Below are 19,266 nucleotides of genomic sequence, written 5' to 3' on the forward strand. Positions count from 1 at the left end.
TTTAGCACATAGTAGGGGCTTAGTTTGTATGCTAAAGAGATTTAGGTACTTCAGGCATGAGAACGCATTTGGTTGCAAGCAATGGAAAACTCATCTTGGATTGCTTTAGGAGAATATGTTGGTTCATGTAATTGGACATGACCCAGAGGTATCTTCAGGCTTGGCTATATCCAGGGGTTCAGATGATTCACCTACGGTTCAATTTCTCTTGATTTTGTCTTCTGTCCTCAGTGATAGCTTTATTCTCATGCTCCCTGAAGAGGCAAGATGGCTGCCAGCCACTCCCGACCTCATTCACATAGGTTAAAGTGCAGCAGGAAACAGAGTTTCTCTCTTCCTGTGTGTGCAAGCTTAAATTCCACTATTCACTCTGCTTGGACTAGCCAAGGTCATGTGCCCATTCCTGAACTGATCACTCAGGCCAGGGGGCTGGGATTATGCAGATTGGCCAGGGATCTGGCACTCTGATTGACCCATCCAGAGTCATAGGTTGCAATCCAGAAGCTGATGGAGTGGGGTCAACCTCAGGGGCGCAAAAAATGACCAGGAGTAAGGGAGGGAGTGGCTTCCCACTGGCAATTCCAGGTATTGCTACCAGTTGACAGAGGAATGCTGGATGCCCCATAAGCCCGCATAAATATTTTTTACGCTGAACCTTCATCCTATGAAAAGACCCATATCGCACCACATTGTAACAGCCACTGTTTACCGAGGACTTACCTTGTGCCAGGCTTAGTGCCTGACATGCTGAACAACCTGTGAAGTGGCTTCTAGAATTTCTCCTATTTTCCAGATGAGGAAACCAAGGCCCAGAGAACTGAAATGACTTGCTCAAAGTTAACAAGTGGCCAAGGAGGAATTTTTGCTGAGATCTGATGGTTGACACAGCAATGCTTTAAACCACTGCACTGTAGGACCCCTCAGTGCGTGACAAAGCTAGAAGTTTCTTGTTTAAGGATCTAGCTCCTAAAGCCTGGGAATTGGGGTGCAGTGGATCTTACAGCCCCATAGGGCTCATAGGGTTAGCATTGTCCCCTTCTTTGAATACCTAATGTCTCTCAGTACTACTGGCTCCTGCTTTAAAGGGGGGGGGGCGGAGTGTCCCTACAGCTGAAGCTGGGTGAATTTCGATGTAACCCCATCAGAGGACACACTGCCCTGATGCCATCTTGCCCCTCTTCTTTGGGAACACAAGGAGCAAGAGGGTAACAGACATGCCAGAACCATCTGCCTGGCTCCTAATAATAAATCATGAGAGGAACAGGTTTCAGGCAAACATTGCTTTAAAAAAAAAAAAAAAGCCTCTTCTCACACCCGGGCAGCCATCTGCCGTGTCCTGCTCATGTGCCAAGCTGGAGGAGGAAGGTCTGCGGGGGGTGGGGAAGGGAGAGGGTGCTGCCGGGTCCTGCACCACCAGCAGGGGTGGCTCACAAGTTCTCTTCCTTTCGCCACTGTGGACAGGGTATCGCAGAGAGAAAGGAGCACTTGCTGGCTTTGACCTTCCTGGATACAGTGTCTGAGCAGAGGGAAAGCACAATTCCTTCAAGATGCTGACGGTGGGTAACAGTAGCTCCTACATACAGAGGGCTTACTGTGGGGTCAGACATTGTGCGGTCCTCTGTACACATATTAACTCATCTAATCCTGACAACAAATCTATGTGCGCCCATTTTATAGATGAGAGACTGGAGACTCAGAGATGTTAAGTGACTCACCCAAGGTCACACAGCAAGGCCACCTCTTCAGTATGCAATAATGAGGCCCAGCTTCCTCTCCACCCTGGCAACCCAGGGTGGGTTTTCCATGCAACACCTAAGCAGCTGACATCACCCAAGGGTGGTCTTCCTACTCCAGCCCTGCCGCAAGCACTCTTCTTGCCCTCCATCCTTAAGCTGAAATGTGGGCTTTTCTAGTCATCTAACCTGTTGCTTAACACTCACCCTGTCTCACTCAGAAGAAGCACAGAAGAAAAGACCCTGAAAATTCCCAGGAACCTTCGGAGAAGACCAAAGAGCAACTGGCCGAGGCAGAGCTTCGGAAGCTGAGGCAGCAGTTCCGGAAGATGGTGGACAGTCGGAAGTCCTTTAACTTCTGCTCCCAGCAAAAGATCACAAACCAGCAGTAAGTGATGCTCAGAGTTCTGTACTGAGTGAACTTGGAGAAAATTTTGGGTTTGGTTTCATGGGGCTTGCCTTCTGATGGGGCCTCTGGGGCAGGGACCCACTTGCAATAGCTTCAGTGGGGAGAGGAGATTTATTCTCAGAGTTCAGGGTGTCTCAGGGACTCCAAGGGGAGCAGGGCACCCGTGTCTCAGGGAAGGACCCAAACAAGAAAGCGATTCTGGTTCCTGTTTCTTTCAACACATGGGTTTTGTTCTTTCCTCTCTGAATCTCAGCAGTGGCTGGTGGGAGATGGCTGCCTCCAATTCTTTAGCAACCAAAGGCCACACAGAGAGACTGTCCTTAGTCAATTCCAATCCCAAAATTCCCAGGAGAGGGAGAATCTGACTGGCTTAGCTTGGGTCTGGTGTCTACTTCTGGCCCAATCAGCTGTGGCCAGGGCGGGTTGAGCCATAGGACAAAAAATAGCTATGGGTATCCCCAGCAGTTCTAGCAGTAAAGGTGGGGAGTTCCCAGAGAAGAGGAAATCACCAGTCGGTGGATACCCCAAATGACGTTTCCTGCTTGTGCATCATTATGGGATCTGCAGACCTGAATATTTGAAATTGAGTTGCCCTAGAAATTATGGTGTGTATAGTTTCTTTGGGCAACAGAAAGGTGTTCCCTGAGGTTGAATAAACAAACATTAAACAAGCATTCTTAGATTCCGTCCAAAGAAATGTGATTCCTTAACCACATCCATAATGTTTATACAGGCAGTAACTGCCTATTGTTAGAAAGAAAATTTTACTGTTAGGTGATGTGTGAAGTTCAGAGGATAGGGAAAAGGGGTGGGGTTCTTTAGATTTTCCATGGATTGGTTCACTCAGAGCCACTGCTAGTCCATATGGGATCATTACGTGAATTAGAAAAAGGCACCCTTTCTCAAAGACCCTTTACTGCCATCTGTTGGAAACATTGTCATTATGTAGGGATTTTGTTAAAACAAGACAAAGTGTCTCTCAGAAAAGTGTAGTAAATCAACAAATCAATGATATGTTTTCAAGCAGATGGTGCTCCCTTGGGCTGTGCAGTCCACAACCTGCACATCTGTGCTGGTGACCCTGATTCACAGCCTATCCTTGGTGGACTTCAGGAAATGCCTACTTCTTGGTGTGGCTTCAGTTTTTCTTGAATCTTACTTACCCTTCTGCATCTCACTCTACCCCGATCCATTTGATCTGGTTTCACTGTGGTGGAACTGAAGGGGAGGAGAGTGGAAGAGAACTGGGGTGAGGTGAGTGAGGTGCTTAGGGCGTAATATTTAAGGAGGTGCGTTTCCCCAGCGCAGGCCCTGAACCTATACCACCCTGAAAATGAAGACCTCCTTAAATTTTGGGGCACCTCACTCCCCTCACTGCAGTCCCAGCCCTGCCTAAAGATGGACAAACCTTCCTTTTGTTTTTCTGACCTCACCGCGCCCCCGAAAGCCTAACTCTGACTTACTATCCTGCTCTCTCTCTCTCTTTTCTCTGCACCTTAGCAAAGACTCCTCCCAAGAGGGGCTTAGGGGGAGAAAAGTCCCAAGGGCCAGGTTTAGAAGACAAGATGCTCTAGAACTGGGCGTGCACCCCAGTGGTTGTTAGCAACATGTGGCTATTTACATTTGCAATTAATTAAAATAAATAAAATTAGAAATTCAGTTCTTCAGTTGCACCAGCCACGTTTCAAGTGCTCAATAGCCACACGTGCCTGATGGATGCTGTTGGACAGCACAGATAGAGAACGTTTGCATCACTGCAGAATGGTCTACTGGACAGCGTGGCTTTAGAACATCAGTCAGCAAACGGTGGCCAATGGGCCAAGTCTGAGTGGCTGCCTGTTTTTGTAAATAAAGTTTTATTGGCACACAGCCACACCTCTTCATTTTTGTATTGCCTATGATTGCTTTGTTGAGTAGTTGCAACAGAGACCCTCTGGCCTGCAAAACCTAAAGTATTTACTCTTTGGCCCTTTATAGAAAACGCTTTGCAGACCCCGCCCTTGAACATTCTTTGCTGTTCTAGAGTGGCGCTTCCAAAACTTTAAAGTACGTACAGGTAACCTGAGGATCTTGTTATAAAGCAGATTCTGATTCAGTAGGTCCTGGATTGAGATCTGAGCTGCTGCATTTCTCCAAGCTTCCAAAGGGCGTTGAGGAAGCTAGTCTGCAAACCGCACTGAGCAACAGGAATATGCTGCCCAGACTTTGCCAGAAACTCGGCCTCTGTACCATTTCCTGTTACTCAGTTGCTGTGCAGTCACCTGAGTCTTCTTTTCTCTTTTAGAAATCCCTGGTTGCTCACGTCCCCGACACCCTCTCTTCTCCAGAGCAGACAGAGGAAGAGAAGGAGACTCATGTCAGCCAATTTCATAAATCAGTAGCCCCCGAGTAGAAAAGTTGGTGGGGGTTAGAGGTTCCTGTGCAGCTCTGTGTTGATGCACACTTGAAAGATCATGCCTGATGGGTTTGCCTCTTATTACCAGAGATAATTGGCTGTAAAGCCGGAAAGGAAAGTCTGCAAAATCAGACAGATGTCAGTGAGCTGCTGGCAAAAGAGAACTTGGGGGCTCTCACCATGTCTAGGTAATGGGTTTTGACAGGCACAGCTGCAAATTGTTCTGAGGAAAAAAAAAATGCCGCTCAGAGAAGGGTGGAGCAGTGGAAGTTGCAGTGAACTGGGTCAAAGGACATCTGAGTTCTGGACCTGGGTTGGAGACCTTGGGTGAGTCTCTTCCACTTGCTGGGGTGGGAAGTACCCCTCTGAGTCTCCTTTCAGGACCAGGGGTCCTGGAGTGTCTGATCCAGGCAAACTCAGGGGTTCAGGGTTAATCATATGCTGCTTTCCCAACAGCAAGGAAATCAAGACCCTGCAGGAGGAGCAGGAGGAGATCACCCTGCTTTTGAATCTCATCAAGTCCTCCAGGAACTTGGATCTGAATGAGAAAAACTACATGGAGCTGCGTTTCCTGCTGCAAACTAAGGAGGACTACGAGGGCCTGATTAAATCGATGAAAGTGCTGTTGGCTGAACTGGATGAGAAGGTGTGGTCTTTCTCTTAAAGGGTTAACAAAAACACGGAGCAAGGGGAAGGAGTGCGGGAGGTGTACTCCCCACCATACCCCCACCGTTGGCTTTTCTAAACGTGAATGTGGTCACTGTCTCCACCACCATTTTAACCCCTGATCTCTCAGCTCTATTGATCCATTTCCTCACTGTGGTCTCCACTGCCTCCCCATTACGGTAAGAATAAATGCCCCAATCCTTACTGTATCAGTCAGGAGAGGTTAGGTTATGCTGCAGTAACAAAATTCCCTCTCCCCAACTCAGTGGTTTAAAACAACAAAGATTTCTTTCCCATTCATGGTTCATGTCTATCGTGGATTGGCTAGGGGCTCTTATATCCTCTCATCCTGGGGCCAGGCTGATGGGATAGCCCCCATCTTGAACACTGCCAGGTACTGTGGTAGAGAAAAGTGAGTCCTGAGGGTCTCACACTGGCAGTTGAATGCTCCAGTGACATGTGTCACTTCTGCTCATGACTCATTGGCTCAAGATAGTCTTCCAAACCCGTAGTTTGGTAGACTATCTTGATCCAAAATAGTCAACTCTACCCATTCACAAAAGGGCCTAGGAAGTGCAACCCTCATGGATGCAGAAAGCAAAGAGCTAGAGACATTTGCTATACAGTGTTAATCCCTTACTATCGTTTGAAAGACCCTGCCTACCCATCTAGGCTCATCCCATGTCATTCCTTCCTTAACTCTTCACACTCCAGCTGCAAAAGACTTTTTTTTTCTTTCAAATAATGCTGAGCCTTTTCTCACCTCAGGGCCTTTGCACATGCTCCCCACACTGCCTTACCCTAGTTGCTTATCTTTATGTCTCAGCCTAAAAGTGACTTTCTCAGGGAGGCCTTCTCTATGCCCTCTCTCTGGTTTAAAGTATATGCCCCTGGTATTAGTTTCCTGGCCAGGAACAAATAGCACACTCTGTAGGGTGCTCGGAGGAGTAGGGCATTCTGGAACCTGGAGTAAATACCGCAACCTCTCTTTCTTCTCACCTCTGACCCCAACTACAAGGGAGCCATCGTGGATCCTTCCCGGTTAGCTTCCTGGGGCACAGAGCAGGGTGGAGAGTAGATCTCGGGGGGCAAATAGAAAATCCCAGCACACCCCCTATCCTCTTTCATGTCACCCCATGGCACCTCCTTCACAGTACCTTTCACGGTGGTAATTATGCCTTAATATGGGTGTTGTCTAATGTCTCCCTAACCTGTGACCTGCGTGAGTCTGTTTTGTTCCCTACTGTACCCCCTGTTCCTATCCCAGTGTCCAGCACCTAGCAGGTCCTCAATAAATATTTACTGACTGAATGAATCTGGAAATCTCATTACACCTTTCCTCTGCTTCAAACTCTTCAGTAATTTCCGACTCTTGCTGCGATAAGGGCCCAAGTCCCTGGTGTAATTTGCCGGCTCTGCTGCCTCAGCCCCTCCTGCCTCTTCCACCTTCTCTCCTGCCTCCTTCTCCTCTGTGCTCCATCCATACTGGCTGCCTTCATGGATCCACAGTGCTGTCTCTCACCTCCAGACCTTTGCACATGCTGTTCCCTCTTCCTGGAGTGCTGTTCCCCATTCTCTCTGCTTGGGGGAGTCTTATTCATCCTTTGCGTCTCAGCTCAAATGCTATTTCTGCAAGATAGTTGTCCCCTCATCTTTCTCTGCTACATGCCCCTACTGTGTGTGTGCAAATTATCTCCCCTCTCCTAGGGCTCATCGTGCTTCCTGGCTTGTTTCCAGTCCTAGATTGTAGGTTCCCTGAGGGCAGGGACCACTCTGTCTTGGTTACCATCATACCCCTGTTGTCTGGCACCAAGCAGGGGCTTAATAAAACTGATGAATGAGTGAATGAATGAATGAGTGATCAAACATATGAATGTATGAGAAAGGAGGCAATAAAAGTGAAGAAGAAAAATGGGGATGTGGATCCTCAGAAACATTAGAAAAGGCAACCTAGTTTTGGAATCCTCCAAAGAGTACGGCACTCACTGCCCAACACAAAAACCCTCTTGGTCTAATTCCATCTCAGCGCAGGCAGCTCCCAGAATCCCCTCCTGCTGTGTCCACCACAGAATGCCCAGAGCTTTGTCCTTTCAAGGGGTCACTGGAGGTGAGGATATCACTGGGCCCTGCTTAGCCTCACAAAATAATTAATAAGCTGATGCCTTCCTGCTGAGCATCTAGTGTAGGCAACGTATTTCTCCATCAGCCACAGCCTTGGATAATGTCTCCCATTGGGCTAAAGCCTAATTACTTTCAGCATCACAAAAGCAGCGTCTGACATAAAGGTGCCAAAGGGAATACAGCTCTGAATTTAATCACAAGAGCTGATGCCACAGCTTCCTTTGGCAAGGAGGTGGAGCCCTAGGACTCTGGGGGTCGTCAACTCAGGCTGGGGCAGGCATCCTCAGAGCATGTGATGCCACACCTAATATATGGGGGAGGATGCTGCCCTCCCATATATCAAAACAAGTCATTTGTTTTATTTCATAAGAGAGCTGGAGAGGGTTTGTGTTGAGGATGCTGCCTTGTGCATAGAACAGGAGAGGAGAACAGAGTAGAATAGGAACCTGACTTGACTTGAATCTGACTTTGTCAGTACTGATGAAGTAATTTGCTTTTGCTGTGAGGGAGTTTGTGGGGGAGTGTGTGTGTGTGTTCCAGCTAACGTCCAAAGCCTGGCTAATATCTATCATAAACAGCATTCATATACCTTACCAGTTTTGTGTGAGACCCAATGGTTCCCTTGATGTCTGATCTTTTGCTTGAGAATGTGTTGGGCTGCAAGTATTGATAATAGAATTCTTGACTGGAAGCAACTGGGAGAACAGAGGTTTGTTTTTCTCACTTAATATGATGTCTGACTAGAAATAGGCCATCCCAGGGATGGTTTAGCAGCTCTACAATGATGGGTTCTTCTTTGTCTCTATGACTCTCTTGACCGGCCTTCCCCTCATGGTCACAAGATGGCTGCCAAAGCTTAGCTAGTACAACGTCTCATATAATTGCATTCAAAAATATGAAGAAAGGATGGGAAGTTTTGTACATGATATTCTCTTCTTATGAGAGGGAGACTATTCTACAAAATTCCTCCAGCAGATTTTCTCTGATTGGCCAGGGCTAGGGTATATGCCCATTCCTTGGCCAATTACAGGCAAAGGGAAATGGAATTTCTGTAATTGCTTTGGGGTAGACCAGGGGCAGCAGATTACAGTGCAATCACCAAGTCTGGTCTCTTTGTTTATGGCCCTCCAGCAAAGAATGGTTTTTACATCTTAAATGTTTACTTTTTTTATTTTTTATTTTTTACGTTACACGGGCCTCTCACTGTTGTGGCCTCTCCCGTTGCAGAGCACAGGCTCCGGACGCACAGGCTCAGCGGCCATGGCTCACGGGCCCAGCCGCTCTGTGGCATGTGGGATCCTCCCGGACCGGGGCACGAACCCATGTCCCCTGCATCGACAGGCGGACTCTAAACAACTGTGCCACCAGGGAAGCCCTTAAATGTTTACTTTTTAAATGGTTATGTGAGTACCTACATACTAATCTCTTGGTCCTTGAAGCCTAAAATATTTACTATTTAGCCCTTTAAGAAAAAGTTTCCCAACCCCTAGTTTAGACCAATGATGATTTAGCCCTTGGGTCTGGGGGCAGAGCCCACCTTCCCTAAGTAGATTACTGGCAATAAGAAAATGTTTTTATCTCATATAACAGGAAGTATAAAGATAATGCAAGCTTCAGGGTTGGTTGATTCAGCAGCTCAATTAGGTTATCAAGGTATTTGTCTTTGTCCTTTGGGGACAAGACAGCAGCAGAAGTTCCAGGCACCACATCCAGATGGAACAATACCTTCAGGAGAAGACAGACCATCTCTTCCTATGACTCTCTTAGGAATGAGGAAACTTTTTCCAGATGCTTCCCTACCAGACAGTCAGAGGCTCCAACTGGTTTAGTCTTGCCCATCCCTGAATAAATAAATCATAAGAAGAGTGATTAGAGTTACCATGCTTGGCTTGGATCAGTCTTCTGGGGTGGGATGGGTATTCTTCCCCAGAACACCCATGATGGGTCAACCACCCACCGTGTCCACCACAGTACAGTTCTGGCTGTTGTCACCTCTGCCAGCCTCCAGGTTCTGGAACATTCTTCTGTCTTCTGTTAAGCATCTCTTGCTGCCTAAAAACCATCGTTCATCACTTTTCTGTGGGTCTTCCATGACCCTAAACGTATGAGTAGACCAGTGGCCTTCAGAACAGGCTGAGCCTGACAACATGAAGGCTTTGGCCTAACATGTTAAAAATCAGGAGATTTCATGTAAAAATTCAGATATCTGGCTTCTCTTTTAAAAAAACTGGAAGATCTGGCAATATTGGGCCTGAATTTCCTTGAAGCAACTGTAACTACATAGTGTTGTGGGTAACACTGCCAGCTGTTTACCCATTCTTTATGTTTTCCTCTCTAACAGATTCCTGACTTTATTCAAGGTGAGCATGTGCCCAGCTAAAAAGCTACATTTCCCATCTTCCCTTGCACCTAAAGGTAGACAATGAAATGTAAGGGGACATCTGTTAGGGGTGTCTGGGAAAGTTTTGCTTTCCAGATATAGGTCATACCCTTCATCCATATTGCTTCCTCTACTTTCCTCCCTGGAACATAACTGTGTGAAGCCTGGTGCAATGGCAGCCATCTTTTGAGGGAGAAGCCAGGTGAATTACAGAGATCTTGTTTTTACCTCCTTGAGTTACTGAACTTAAGCCAGCAGTGTATTATGAGAGAAAGATAAACCATAATTTGTTTAAACCACTGTTAGTTGGGCTTTCTGTAATTTGTAGTTGCATATGTTCCTAATTGATACAAGCTGCTGCCCCTGAAGGGAGGCTGCTGAGATCTGTGCCCATAAAGGCAGAGAGAGTAAATTCTTCTGAGGAAGCATATGTTTTTTAAAATGCTTCACTTTATTTTATTTTTTCTTTTTTGGCCACACTGCACAGCTTGTGGGATCTTAGTTCCTCCACCAGAGATTGAACCCGGGCCCTCAGCAGTGAAAGGGAGGAGTCCTAACCACTGACCTCCAGGGAATTCCCAAGGAAAGCATGTTTTTAACAAGACCTGAACCTAATTGAACTTAATCATTTTTAGTTGTTGACACTTGAAATTATGAGTCATTCAACTGCCAATGCCCCTTTTTTTTTTTTTTGCATTACGTGGGCTTCTCACTGCTGTGGCCTCTCCCGTTGCGGAGCACAGGCTCTGGACGCGCAGGCCCAGCAGCCATGGCTCACGGGCCTAGCCGCTCTGCGGCATGTGGGATCTTCCCAGACCGGGGCACGAACCCGTGTCCCCTGCATTGGCAGGCGGACTCTCAACCACTGCGCCACCAGGGAAGCCCAATGCCCCTTTTTAACAGCAAATATTTGGTAATACCTCCTTTACAATCCTGAAGTGAAATTCATAGATGATATAATCCTTTATCCTTCTTCTTTTAAATCAATATGATGCCATAACTATAATGCAAAGGAAAAATAAAGGAAAGCGGGGCTTCCCTCGTGGCGCAGTGGTTGAGAGTCCGCCTGCCGATACAGGGGACGTGGGTTCGTGCCCCGGTCTGGGAAGATCCCACATGCCCCGGAGCGGCTGGGCCCGTGAGCCATGGCCACTGGGCCTGCGCGTCCGGAGCCTGTGCTCCGCAACGGGAGAGGCCCCAACAGTGAGAGGCCCGCGTAACGCAAATAAGTAAATAAATAAATAAATAAAGGAAAGCTACTTACACTAAAATTATATGTATTTTGATACATGCATGTTTTGGCCTGACTTATCGAGACCGGGGCCAGCAAATTGCTCCGCAGAGGCCCTGATAGTAAATATTTTGGCTTTGTGGGCCACACTACTCCACTCTGCCTTCATAGTATGAAAGCAGCCATAGACAATGCAAAGAATAGGCATGGCTGTGTGTCAATAAAACTTTATTTATGAAAATAGGCAGTGGGGGCTTCCCTGGTGGTCCAGTGGGTAAGACTCTGTGCTCCCAATGCAGGGGGCCCGGGTTCGATCCCTGGTCGGGGAACTAGATCATGCATGCATGCCACACCTAAGAGTCTACATGCTGTAGACCAAAAAAAAAAAAAAAGGATCTTGTATGCTGCAATGAAGATCCTGTGTGCTGCAAGTAAGACCCAGTGCAACCAAAATAAATAAATAAATATTAACAAACAAACAAACAAACAATAAACAGGCAGTGGGGCAGATTTGGCCCAGGGCCTTAGTTTGCAGACCACTGGTCTAAAAGATATAGTCAGAGGCTAGTATTATTGATATGCAGAATCACTGAAGATTCCACACTGCAGACTGATTTGGGCTTGTTGTATCCACAACTCAAAGATGATGATCCAGGTTGTGCTGGTGTCATGATTTCCAAAATGGCGGCCAACTCTTGGTAAAGTTCCAAACAAATCAACGAACATTCTCTTGATTTATACAGTGACTACATTCCTGGATAATTAAGTGTCTATTAAAACCTAATGAAAAATACTGTGTGTATATGTAAAAGACAGTTTGATTCTAGGTACAGAAAATTATAGAGAGGTTCTTCACCTGCCTAACATCCAGAGGGGCACTGGAAAGTCAAAAGGGGTGGGGGACAATTCTTGGATGTTTGGTGCTGTCTTACATGTTGCAGGGTATGTGACATCTCATGACCTGCCACTAAGTGCCACTAGCATCCTCATCATTGCAAGAGCAAAAAACAAAACAAAACAAAACAAAACAAAAAACAAAGGTTACAGAAGGCTTCTTGGGGGAATAATGCCATTTCTTCTGGAAACCGTGGCTTTAGGGTCAGGTGAAATTTTTGCCCACGGGTGAGTGAAATTTACATGCACGGGTGAGAATAAAAACCCTAAGTTGCCTCATTTTGCCCCAAACTGGCTAAGGTTAAATTGAGTTGAGCACACACCCAAGAGAGAATTAAAATTCCATTCATGGGAAAAGAAAGAACATTGCAGTTTTTGTTTTACCACACCTGAGTTAGTAAACTGTCGCATTTGTACCCATACAGATGTTAACACAGCTGGGTTTTCTCTCTCTCTCTCTCTCTCTCTCTTTCTTTTCAGATCGTTCAGATGGATAAAAAAATTATAAACCAAAGACAGATCTTCTCAAAAATACAGGAGGCCAATAACCCCTGGAAACTGCAAAAACAGATCCACATTTTGGAAACCCGTTTGCATCTCGTACGTAAGGTGTTCTCTGGGGGAATTCCCTGGTGGTCCAGTGGTTAGGATTCCGTGCTTCCACTGCAGAGGGCATGGATTCTATCCCTGGTCAGGGAACTAAGATCCCACGTGCTGCAACGTGACCAAAAAACAACAACAACAACAAAAACTCTGCAAACAACTCTGCCTCCCTTTGCTAAGAGGGAAGAATGATGTCTGTGAAGCCATTAGCTGAACATACTCATCTCATTGGTTGAGTCGGGAGAAGGTGAACGATGGTGTGCACACAGGCCAGGCAGCACTCCAACCATTGTTCTGTGGGCCTGGGGTGGGAGGTGAGGGGAAGACCCTTCAACCCTATGGCTGCCTTCTGGAAGCTTGTCTCATGCCCCAGGAGTGAGCCTTATTTTGAAGCAGAGCCCTCCTTGCAGGTCACTGTACACTTTGACAAGATGCTGACCACCAATGCGAAGCTCCGGAAGGAGACTGAAGACCTACAGTATGAGAAGGCTGCTTATGACAACGTCTACGAGCAGATTCATCAGTGCTTGTTGATGCAGAAGAAAACAATGAATGTGGCCATCGAGCAGTCTGCACAGGCCTATGAGCAGAGGTGGGCTGGGGGAGAGACCCTGGGGGCAAAGATGTCTCAGCCCCCTGCTGAGCTTCCTACTCTGGGCCACCTCTACCCCCTGTGCTTATGTGTTGAGGAACCTGAAATCATCATCATAATAACTCTGAGTGCTGACTGTGTGTCGGCCAAGCATGATGCTAGATGCTCTGGGTAGTATTTCAACCTTCACGACAACCCTAGGAGTTGTTATCCCCATTTTACATACCAGAAAATGGAAGCTTAGAGATGCCAAAATACTTACCTGAGATCCAGATAAATGGCAGATGTGGTGGAGCTGAGATTCAAACCCCTATGCTGTACCATCTCCCCCAGGTGTCCCTGCCTCTAGTTCTAGGGGTCCCTCTCAGTCTGGGCTGTCTCCCGGCTTCACACCTAGAGGAACAAAAGGCATGCAGTTTAGTGGTGAAGAGTGCAGATTTGGGAGTCAGAGAGATTTAGGTTTGAACCCTGGCTCCATCACTACTACATTGTTGGAGGACCCCTTCAGGTGGTAGTGAGGATTAAATAATATGTGTATATAAGCGAGTGGCTGGGACATAGTACTTGACAAGTGGTGGTGATGATGGTAATAGTGATAATGGTGATGTGTGATGATGCTGATGGTGGTGATCCTGCTGATGGTGATGATGATACTGATGGTGGTGGTGGTAGTGATTGTGGTGAAGATCATGATGGTGGTGGTGATGCTGATGGTGATGATGTTGCTGATGGTGATGATGATCATGATGACGGTGGTGATGGTGATGATGGTGATGATAGAAAATCATTTCCTGAGGGTGGTCTAGAGCTGTCAACTGCTGTCATTCAGGTGAGGAAAGTTGTTCCTCTACTTCCAGAAACCTCCATGGTTAAAAGGAGTGATGGTCATTGACCAGGCAGAAAGTCTGTCTGGACTGGTAGGGAGAGGGGAGAAGAAGGAAGGCGCCTCCGGACACTCAGACTCTGTCATGTCCCCCTGCCCAGGCTGGAAGCCATGGCTCGAATGGCTGCCGTGAAGGACCGCCAGCAGAAGGACATCTCTAAGTACAAGCTGGAGATCCGAGAGTTGGAGCGTCTCTACGATCATGAAACCAAGCTCAAATCCTTCCTGCTCGTCAAGCTGAATGATCGCCTTGAGTTTGAGGAGCAGTCCAAAAAGGAAGAAGGTAACGCTTTCCAGGTGTCCTCTTTTCTCTCTCTCTCTCACTTTCTCTCTCTCTCGCTCTCTCTCTCTCAACTGAAGGTGCCCGAGTCTCCTTGTAGTAGGTTTGTCAAATTTAGCAAATAAAAATACAAGATGCAGTTAAATTTAAATTTCACATAAACAATGAATAAAATTTTAGTCTCATGCAGTATTTGAGACATACTTATACTAAAAAATTATTTGTGATTTATCTACAATTGGGACTATTTATACTGTTTAAAATATATCATTTGTGTCAGGACTACCCTGGTGGTCCCATGTTTAAGACCCTGTGCTTCCACTGCAGGGGGCAGGGGTTCGATCCCTGGTTGGGGAACTGAGATCCTGCATGCTGTGAAGTGTGGCCAAAGGAAAAAAATATATATTGTTTGTCTGAGATTCAAATTTAACTGGATGCCTTGGGTTTTATCTGCCACCCCTAACCTGTAGGATGTGTCCTCACCCCGTGGCTCTCCTTCCATTATTTAGAGGAGGAACTTGTGTGTCAGAGGTCCCCAAGACCACCCCCGGGCTGGGTGATTCTCAGAGAGGACTCACAAGACTCAACAAACATGGCTATGATGTAGGGACACAAAGAAAAATCAGCAAAGAGAAAAGGTGCATGGGGCGAAGTCCAGAGGAAACCAGGCACAAGCTTCCAGGATCTTCTCCCAGTGGAGTCACACAGGGCATGCTTAATTCTTCCAGCATCTAATTGTGACAACACATGTGAAGAGTTGTCTGCTTGGGGAGCTCATTAGAGACTCGGTGCCCAAGATTCTTACTGGAGGCTGGTCACGTAGGCACCCTCTCCCCAGCACATACCAAAATTCCAGCTTCCCAGAAGGAAGGCAGGTGTTTGGCATAAAGCACACTGTCCTTACAGCCTGGGCTCAGTAGCCACACTTAACGTTTAGGAAAGTTTTATATCAGTGTAGGGAGCTGCTCACCATTTAAGTTCCCAGATGAAGGCCAAGGGCCAACCTTGCAAGCAGGTCTTTCTAAGGAGAGCAGTCTCAGGTCTGCTATGTTAACTCTATCCTCAGCAGATTGAAGGGAGAGGCCCCCCTGTGCAGCTGCATTTTTTTTTTTTTTTCTTTCAGCCCCTTCTGTCCCTTCCTACCTTATTTGCAACTGTATGGCTGGAAGTGTTTTTCTGAGAAATCCCATCTCTCACTCTCTAACATTACAAAAACCACCTTTTGGACCTTCTGTCCATCCATCCATCCATCCATCCTTCCATCCTCCATCTATCCATCCATCCATCCACCCATCCATCTTCCATCCACCCATCCATCCATCCTTCTATCCTCCATACAGCCATCCATCCATCCTTCCATGCTTTGTCCATCCATCCTTCCATCCTCCATCCACCCATCCATCCATTTACTGAGCCACTAGCTCATGGCAGCTTCCATTCTCCATGCTTGGCATGCATGGCTTCCATTTAGCCTTCACAACATCTCCAAGAGGCAGACATTATTATTAACACCCCCAGTTGACATATGAGGGCACTGCAGCTGAGAGAGGATACATGGATATAGCCAAGGTCCTCTGCAATGTAAGTAACAGATCAAGGACCCCATCCCAAATGTGTCTGCCCCCCAAAGCCTGAGGTCCTACCTCTATCCTCTTCTCTCTCCTAATCCACTGAGCAGCCTCAAGATTCCACTAGGCATCCAAGACCCAAACTGTGCAGTCAATAGGAGTTCTCCCATTCACTGCCACTCCAGTTGGCTTGTGCGTCCATCCTTCCTCTTCTCACTGCCTCAGCCTTGTCATCTTTCTCGTCACATCTCTTCTAGCAGCTTCTGCTGGGTCTTCCAGCCTCCAGGCTCCTCCTGTTCCTGTGACACTGCAGGGGTAAGTTCTTCATGATCAGTTGACTCCTTCCTTCATCCATCCAACCACTGCATTCCTGGTCTTCCAACAAATTTTAACGATCACCTATCCTGAAACAGGCACCATGTTGGGGACCAGAGACAGAGCAGTGATCAAGAAAGTGTTAGTCCTTGATGTCACGGAGCTTATGTTCTAGATATGGAGACACAGAAAAAACAAGCAAATAGACAAATACAAACACTTCAGGTTGTGATAGAACCTTTGAAGGAAGAAAACAAGGGATTGAGATGGAAAAGTAACAGGGAGACCTCTCTTGGATAGGATGGCCAAGGAGGGGCTGTTCAGACCGTGATCTAAAGGATGAAAAGAATCCAGTTGTGCAAGGGTGAGGAATCCAGGCAGAGACAAAGGCCCAGAGGCAGGAATGTGTTAACTGGAGTGTAGATGCAAAGCTGGAGAAACAGGCAGAGGCCACTCCTGCAGGACTGACCATGTGCCAGGAACTGGGCTATGTGTTGGGAGACAGTGGGGAATAAGACAGAGGTCCTGTCCTCCTGGAGCTGACCTTCTGTCAGGGGAGATGACAAATTGGCAAATGTAAAAGTTAATCTGGGGCTTCCCTGGTGGCGCAGTGGTTGAGAGTCCGCCTGCCGATGCAGGGGACACTGGTTCGTGCCCCGGTCCGGGAGGATCCCACATGCTGCGGAGCGGCTGGGCCCGTGAGCCATGGCCACTGAGCCTGCGCATCCGGAGCCTGTGCTCTGCAACGGGAGAGGCCGCGACAGTGAGAGGCCCGCGTACCGCAAAAAAAAAAAAAAAAAAAAAGTTAATCTGATCTCTTGGGAACCCATGAGCATGATGAAGAAAACAAAACAGGGTGATTGACAGAGAGTAATCAGGGGCTGCTTTATCTAGGGTGGTTAGGGTGGGCTTCTTGGAGGAGGTGCCATTTGGGCAGAGACTTGAATGATAGGAGAGAACCAGCCACATGGAAGCCTGGGAGAAGCACATCCCAGGAAGAAGGAATTGCAGGTGCAAAGGCCCTGAGGTAGGCATATTTCTAGAACAGAGAGGAGGCCAGTGTGGCTGGAGTGAGTTGATGCCAACAGGAGAGTGGTAGGAGATGAAATTGGAGGGGTGAGGAGGAGCCAGACCACACAGGCCCTTATAGGCTGCACAGGGAGCTCACACTGATTCTAAGCGTGGTGGGAAGCTATCAGAGGATTTAGGCAGACTAGTGACTGAGTCTGATAGTGACCAGGCACTGAGGGGTGGAGGGGATCAGATCTTAAGCGATGCCAAGAAACTTCAGCTTCCTCCCAGGGACAGTAGGGAGCCACACACGAAAAGGGATCACGTGGCCAGATGTGCCTAGGAAGATCTAGAAAGGTCCTTCCGATCGCCATGTGGAGGCCAAATCAGAGAGACAAGACTGGATTCAGGAGCGGTGGGGCTATTGCAGGCATCAGGCTGGGGAGCAAGGCTTGGAGAAGTTTCTTGGTTCTAATGCCTTGAATCTGCCAAGCTCTGAGCCTGCTTAAGGCCCTCTGCCAAGAGGGCTTCCCCGGCCTTCATCCTGCTCATGTCACCTCCTTCCCTGGCCATGCAACTCCCCCATCACAGCACCTACTACATCTCCTCCATTGCCTGGGCCACAATGGTAATTATTGGATTTCTTTTTCTGTTTACTTGGCTATCTCTTTTTCTTTTCTCTTTGTGGCTGATTCCTCCACTAAAAGCTCTGTGGGGCAGTGATTTTGTAGCAACAGAGCCCAGCACAGTGTCTGGAACATAGTAGACGATCAATTAGATATTTGTGAAGTGGCTAAGGAGGGAAGCTCCCACTCCATCTCATGGGAAAGTCTAGCCCCCTCCCCAGGGCACAATGATAATGCTATGGAGCATATCCCTCCCCTGGGCACTACTCTGAGCGGCTTCCCTTTCAGACTCATGGTTGCCGGTTCTTCCTTTTCTAGCTCTCAAGGCAAAGAAGCATGCAAAGAAGAACAAGGGTGAGAGTTTTGAGAGCTATGAGGTGGCTCACCTCCGGCTGCTGAAGCTGATGAAGAATGGCAACTTGAATCAGCTCATCGAGGAGTTTCTGGCCAAGGAGGAGAAGAATTTTGCTCAGTTCATGTATGTCACAGAGCTCAACAATGACATGGAGATGATGCACAAGAAGACTGAGAGAATCCAGGTCAGGGCACCTCTTCTTTCCCAGGCCAGGGGCCCGCCTGCTCCCACAGCAGCCTTCCCCAAAGCGGGTTCCTTGGAACACTCCTTGAGATACTCTGCAGAAAAAAGGGCTTCAAATCAAAAAAGTTTAGGAAATACTATATTCCCCCAGTGTTCTCCCCTTACATTTTAACCTTCCTGAAATTGGTATTTGTCTTCCAGTTGATACATACACTTAATGTGTTCATGTCCCCTCACCCCCAATAAGTGACATTTAAAATCCATGGTATGTCTTATAATCCAGAGTTCAGTAAACTATAGCCACAGCCAGATATGCCCTTTGGCCTGTTTTTGTACAGTCCACGAGCCAAGAATGGTTTCACATTTTTAAAGGGTTGTAAGGAAACAAAATATGCAAGACAGACCATATGTGGGCTGCAAAGCCCAAAATATCGACAATCCGGCCCTTTGCCTTAAAAGCTGGCTGACCCCTGTTAATCAACAGCTTCACAGAATTGAGGAGAGATGGTAAACTAATCTTGGAGAGAGTTGATGTATATGAGCATAATAAAGGCTCTGACAAATCCTACAGTAAAGAAACTATTTACCTTGTTGAATCCATAATTTCCCAAACTTAATTGGCTCCCTGGGCTACTTACTCTGCAGAAAACACATAACCAGCCTTTGGAACTGTCTGCACAGGAGAGAGTCTAAACTCCTTAGTGTGACACTCCAATACCTTCAAAATTTGGCTTCAACCTGCCCCTGCATGCTCAGCTCCCATCACGACCCCCAAGGCACTCTCATCAGCTGCCAGTCCCAGCTTCCCCCTGCATTTCCCTCCTCTGAGGCTTTCCTCATGCTATTCCCCACCCCTCCCACTTTTCTTCTGATGCAATACCACTCATTAGTCCTGACAGATGTCACCTCCTCTGGGAATTCATTACTCTTTCCTCTGAGGTCCCTGTGCTTAGTGGGGACTGAGGGGAGCCCTTCCTTTTGCAATGTCACTGTTTCCTGAATGTGGGGCCATGTGCAAGTA

At 47.3% G+C, this 19,266-nt stretch overlaps 1 protein-coding gene across 1 annotated transcript in view; it reads left to right on the top strand.

Annotated features, from left to right (window-relative positions):
- Positions 1-1,960: 1,960 nt before the first annotated feature.
- The window catches only part of CCDC63 (coiled-coil domain containing 63), a gene marked incomplete at its 3' end in the record, with an annotated part of 29,302 nt that continues 11,996 nt past the window's right edge, over positions 1,961-19,266 (top strand). Inside the window, exons 1-6 of the mRNA XM_079717881.1 lie at positions 1,961-2,121; positions 4,994-5,183; positions 12,310-12,429; positions 12,843-13,024; positions 14,009-14,190; positions 18,026-18,246. Of these exons, the coding sequence (XP_079574007.1) occupies positions 2,063-2,121; positions 4,994-5,183; positions 12,310-12,429; positions 12,843-13,024; positions 14,009-14,190; positions 18,026-18,246 (954 nt within the window). The 5' untranslated portion in view covers positions 1,961-2,062. The remainder of the gene's footprint in view (positions 2,122-4,993; positions 5,184-12,309; positions 12,430-12,842; positions 13,025-14,008; positions 14,191-18,025; positions 18,247-19,266) is intronic.

Source organism: Hyperoodon ampullatus (genome assembly GCF_949752795.1).
Source record: "Hyperoodon ampullatus genome assembly, chromosome: 13".
NCBI classification, from domain to species: Eukaryota; Metazoa; Chordata; class Mammalia; order Artiodactyla; family Ziphiidae; genus Hyperoodon; species Hyperoodon ampullatus.